Source organism: Musca vetustissima, unplaced genomic scaffold (assembly GCF_032173495.1).
Source record: "Musca vetustissima isolate MV318-11 ecotype Yass unplaced genomic scaffold, APGP_CSIRO_Mvet_v1 utg716766, whole genome shotgun sequence".
In the NCBI taxonomy this organism is placed as follows: Eukaryota; Metazoa; Arthropoda; class Insecta; order Diptera; family Muscidae; genus Musca; species Musca vetustissima.
Window position 1 is genome coordinate 21,310 of NW_026879643.1, and position 6,330 is coordinate 27,639.

The 6,330-nt window shown below is 41.8% G+C and overlaps 1 protein-coding gene across 1 annotated transcript; it reads right to left on the reverse strand.

Moving 5' to 3' along the window:
* Positions 1-1,431: 1,431 nt before the first annotated feature.
* Positions 1,432-3,042, reverse strand: LOC133324680 (zinc finger protein Elbow-like; the record flags this gene model as incomplete). Its single annotated transcript, XM_061533522.1, has 1 exon — positions 1,432-3,042. A coding segment is annotated over one exon (1,611 nt), but the record flags the coding sequence as incomplete, so codon positions are not given.
* Between the last annotated feature and the right edge of the window lie 3,288 nt (positions 3,043-6,330).

Genomic DNA, 6,330 nt, shown 5'->3' on the forward strand with positions numbered 1-6,330 from the left:
CCATCAGCTGAGTCTATAGACACAGCCATCAGCTGAGTCTATAGACACAGCCATCAGCTGAGTCTATAGACACAGCCATCAGCTGAGTCTATAGACACAGCCATCAGCTGAGTCTATAGACACAGCCATCAGCTGAGTCTATAGACACAGCCATCAGCTGAGTATATAGACACAGCCATCAGCTGAGTCTATAGACACATCCATCAGCTGGTGATTAGAAACAGCCATCAGCTGGTCAATAGACACAGCCATCAGCTGAGTCTATAGACTCAGTCATCAGCTGAGCGATAGACACAACCATCACCTGATCGATAGACATAGCCATCAGCTGGTCTATAGACATACAGCCATCATCTGGTCTATAGACATACAGCCATCAGCTGGTCTATAGACATACAGCCAGTCGATAGACATACAGCCATCAGCTGGTCTATAGACATACAGCCATCAGCTGGTCTATAGACATACAGCCATCAGCTGGTCTATAGACATACAGCCATCAGCTGGTCTATAGACATACAGCCATCAGCTGGTCTATAGACATACAGCCATCAGCTGGTCTATAGACATACAGCCATCAGCTGGTCTATAGACATACAGCCATCAGCTGGTCTATAGACACAGCCATCAGCTGGTCTATAGACACAGTCATCAGCTGGTCTATAGACACAGTCATCAGCTGGTCTTTAGACACAGCTGGTCTATAGACACACAGCGATAGACACAGCTATCAGCTGAGCGATAGACACAGCTATCCGCTGAGCGATAGGCACAGCTATCCGCTGAGCGATAGACACAGCTATCAGCTGAGCGATAGACACAGTCATCAGCTGAGCGATAGAAACGGCTATCAGCTGAGCGATAGAAACAGCTATCAGCTGAGCGATAGACACAGTCATCAGCTGAGCGATAGAAACATCTATCAGCTGAGCGATAGAAACAGTTATCAGCTGAGCGATAGCCACAGTCATCAGCTGAGCGATAGACACAGCCATCAGCTGGTCAATAGACACAGCTATCAGCTGAGCGATAGACACAGTCATCAGCTGAGCGATAGACACAGCCATCAGCTTAGCGATAGACACAACCATCAGCTGAGCAATAGACACAGCCATCAGCTGATTGATAGACACAGCCATCAGTTGATTGACAGACACAGCCATCAGCTGATTGACAGACACAGCCATCAGGTTATCGATAGACACCGCCATCAGCTGACTGACAGGCACAGCTGATTTTTCGAAGGAGTCATATTCAGTAATATTTTGGTGTAGGGTTTTGCTTTTGAAACTTCAAAAAAACTTTCTAAAATCTAAATTTCAAATCTTCAAAATGAAAAAAATAAATTTCCTAATTTTAAAATATAAATTTCGAAAAAATATAGAAAAACTAAAAAATAATTTACTTCTTATAATCCACAACGCCAGCTGACTATGGATGTGATGAACCCATACGCGGTCCATATAATGAGTACGGTGAAAAATATTGAGCCAATGCTGGATGTTGTTGCATTTGTAAACTGGCCAGGGAACCGGGTGGAGCGGCAGCTGCTGCTGCAGCCAATGATGGTGGTAACATGGACGGTTTACCATATGGATGATAGCGGGCTGCTGATAGGGGGCTGAGTGGCGGAGTAGGATAAGTCCTTTGAAATAGCGGATGATTTGGTGGTATACCACCTTGGGCGGCAGCAGTCAAAACAGATTCGGGTAGGGATGCGGTGTGGGTACGTAAATGTTGAAACAGCTCATCGGAGGTGGCAAAACGTTTACCACAATACGGTGTATCACCACCGATCCAAGAGCAGACATAAGGCATTTGCGATGCAGCTGCCAAGGCGGCTAGTTGGGCGTGATAGGATGATGCTGCAGCCGCCGCAGCTGATGAACCCGATTTTGCTTCCCGTTCACATTGAGGGCAACCGGCCGGACATGGTTGTCCTGCTGCCTTATTGAGGAAGTGAGGACTCGAGGGGCATCCTGTGCAATATGGATCTCTACAGATATTCGGTTGCATTTCTAAACCTTTCAGTCGGGCATAGTTGAGATAGGGATTCAGGGAGGCTGCCTTAAACATTGGATGGTGGGGCGACATTAAAGCACTGGCTGTCATTAAATCCATGGGATAGGGCATACTTGAGGGATAGCCGGGATAGTAGGCACTGGCTGCCGAACCGGCAGATGCTGAGCTACCACTTGCAGCAGCTGCTGCCTGTAAAGCTTTCATATAGCTGGCCTCTTTGGAGGCTTGGGCCAAGGCAGCTGCCTCATTGGAAGCTTGCAGCCGGGCTGATGATGCTGCCGCCGAACTTTGCTGGGATGGACTAGATGTCGTTGTTGTTGTCGTACTGTGAGAAGTCTCTAGAGGACCGCCATTAAGATTTAGCTCTTTGGTTTTATGCTGCTGTTGCTGATGATGATGGGCTGGACTACTTAAAGCACGCTGTTGCTGTTGTTGTAGATCATGTTGTAAACTATTTACTGAAGAGGGCGTACGTCTTAATGACCCTCCCCCGCCACCTCCGCCACCATTAATTGCCGGCGATTCACCTCGTTGTGAGGAGGCGCTCTGATTGGAATCACAACGACCATTACTGTTACCATTGTTACTAATTTTCGGTGTCTTTACGCGTTGCTGCATTTGGGCATGTGCCTGTGTTAGATTCGTTGCCTGTTCCGTAGCATCCACATCGATGCGCACATCTCGTATGTGATTATTGTTGGTTTCATAGGGTTTGAAACTACATTTCACAGACTGGGGTTGATGCGGCGGTGGTGGTGGGTGTTGTTGCTGTTGATGTGGCTTATGTTGTGTCGCAGGCTGGTGCTGTAGTTGTTGCTCTGCCGAACCGGTCGAGACGGACGAATGACTACTTAGTGGCGATGATTTATCACGATTATCCAACGATGATGAGGACGATGATTTATGAGCTTTGGTTGCTTTTTCAATATTTGCTGCCAGCAATTTGGGATTTGTGGTATCGGCACCAATTGCGCTGCATGTCTGGGCGAGCAGGGCCAGCGGACTGCTTTTTGTGTCGATCTGGAAGAGAGAGAGAAACGAAAAATAGATTTTAAAATATTTTTTAATTTTTTTTTTCGAAAATTATATCAATTCTAAAACTTTCATAAAGTCTCCAATTTTTTTTAAAATTTTCCTCAAATAAAAAAATAGTGAAACAACCTCAACATTAGCCCCACAGAACCACGGAAATATTTTGTTAAGAGCCTCATAAATTTCTTGTTTATAAAGATAACACCACAAAGAAATTTAATAACACTTAACCTGGTAGAGTTATAAATTATTTTATTAAACAGGTTCTACCCCACCCTCCACTATAAATACGGCCATAAAATATCACAGAAATTCAATCATAAATTTTATAATCTTAAAATATGATCGGTTGGTAAATAAAAACTTCAATAATTATTAGAAATCGCACCATAAATTAAAGTGTTGTTTCAGGTAGAAATTAATTTCAGATCATGAAGTCATTTCGTCAGGTTGTGAAAGTACCTCCGATAATCGAGAGACCAAATAGAATTCGTACTAGAAAGAACTTAATTTGTGATAAATAATGTGTTGAAAATCAGCTGCCAGACAACCATCAGCTGTTCCATATATAGACACAGTCATCAGCTGAGCGATAGACGCAGCCATCAGCTGAGAGATAGGCACAGTCATCAGCTGAGTGATAGGTACAGCCATCAGCTGAGCGATAGACACACCCATCAGCTGAGAGATAGACACATCAACCGAGTAATAAACGCAGACATCCGAGGACAGATACATACATCAGCTGAGCGATAGACACAGTCATCAGCTGATCGATAAACGCAGCCATTAGCTGAGAGATAGGCACAGCCATCAGCGGAGCGGGAAAAACAGTCCTCAACTGAGGATAGACACATCAACCGAGTAATAAACACAGACATCTGAGGACAGATACAGACATCAGCTGTTCTATAAACGCAGACATCAGCTGAGCGATAGACACAGTCATCAGCTGATCGATAAACCCAGCCATCAGCTGAGCGATAGACGCAGCCAACAACCGATGGCTAAAGGGAAAGACACAATCATCACCTGAGTGATAGACACAGCTATCAGCTGAGGATGGACACAGTCATCAGCTGAGCGAAAAACACAGCTATCAACTGAGTAACAAATTAAAACGCAGACATCTGAGGACAGATACAGCCATCAGCTGTTCTATAAACGCAGCCATCAGCTGAGCTATAGACACAGCCATCAGCTGATTGATTGACACAGTCATTAGTTGAGGATAGACACAGTCATCAACTGAGCTATAAAAGCAGCCATCAGCTGATCGATAAACGCTGCAATAAGCTGAGCGACAGACACTGTCATCAGCTAGGCGACAGATACAGATAGATCAGCTAAGCGATAGGCATAGTGATCAACTGGTCTATAGACATAGCCATAAGGTGCACTATGCTACCAGCTGTTCTAGAGACACGCCCTCAGTCATTGTTTAAAAAATCAACGCCTAGAAAACGCCAAAAAATCCAGGTCTTGTGTTAGGCCTTAAAAAATATTTTTTAAAAAATCCACGGCTTATGGTAGACCTTAAAAATATTATTTAAACCAGTAAATTCGGACTGGGCCGACTATATGATACCCTTCACCACTAACAGACGTCGCCTTTTCTAAGGCGATTATTTGGTGTACAGTCAACATGAATAGGTCGAAATTATATATGGAAGCTAATCTGAACCAATTTCAGAGAAACTTGCTAGATATAAATTTTTATTAATTTCTGTACGTGTATAGGTCTGTATGGGCCTTTAGTGAACCATTTACTTAAAATCGGACGAAAATATATATAGAAGGTATATGTACATCTGAACCAATTTCAAGGTTAGAGTAACAGTACATTGTACAAAATTGTGTGCCGATCGGCCTTGGGTCTTTAGTGCACAATTTAAATTAAATCAGTCGAAAAATGTATATTGAAACTATATCTAAATCTGAACCGATTTTCACGAAACTTAGCACGCATCATTCTGGACCTAATTCAGTACCCTATGCCAAATTTCGTGCAAGTCGAAAGATATATAGGGACTTTGGTGCACCATTTACCTTAATTCGGGCGAAACTATATATTGGAGCTATATCTAAATCTGAAACGATTTTCTCGAAACTTGGCACACATCATTCTGGACCTAATTCAGTACTCTATATCAAATTTCGTGCAAATCGAAGGATATATAGGGACTATGGAACACAATTTACCTTAAATCGAACGAATATATATATGGGAGCTATATCTAAATCTGAACCTGTGCCAAATTTCATCCAAATCGGATCATAAATGCGACCTGTACTTTGTTAACAAAAATACATGGACGGGCGGACGGACGTACAGACGGACGGACGTACAGACGGACATGCGTAAATCGACTCAGAAAGTGATTCTATACATATTCTCAAAAGGAACCATGGGTCTATCTCGATTATTTTTGCCTGTTACATACATATGCACAAAGACATAATACCCTGTACCACAGTGTCGTGAAGGGTATAAAAAAATAATACACGCCTTGTGTGGTCTTTGAAAATGTATTTTTTAAAAATCCGCGTTTATAGATATCTCCACACATCTATAGAGATTTTCTAAAGCTCTTCTATAGAGCTTCGAATAATACATCCTAATCATCCCGCACTTATATTATAGACCCATAAATAAATGACTGATATCTGTAATAACCCCGCATGCCTTTGTCGGTAAAAATTCTACCAACATTAACAGAAAACCCCCAACAACAACAACTTAACCGAATAAAAATACCATTCTAGGAGTTTGAAAAGCCCATTAAACCCATTGAACAATTTATGATGCCATACTTATGCGTAATATATTGACTTCAATATAACGTATACCACAACATGATAAGCCATATAAATTTCATATTTTCTTTTTTGTTGTTGTTGTTTTTGTTCCTTATTTATTTAACTATCACAAGCATTTAATTTATAGCCGGGCTATTGAGTGGACCATAAACGCGTCAATGCATCAATAAATTATTATTATTGTTTGCTATATAGGTTTGGCCTATCATAAATATTTGCGAAGTGGCATAATCTTCAATCAGTAATTTAGTTATACTCGTATACCAAAATGGAGACAACAATTTTCGAGAACCGAACAAAAAATAAATAGCAGAACCGATAAGTGGCAGCCATAAAAAATAGGGGAGTTAAAATGTTTAGTCATTTTCGGTGGAAATGTATTTTTATATGCCATAAAAACAAATTTCTTTGGAACAGAAAAGACCTAACCCAATATTTAGATTATGGTGACAGTGC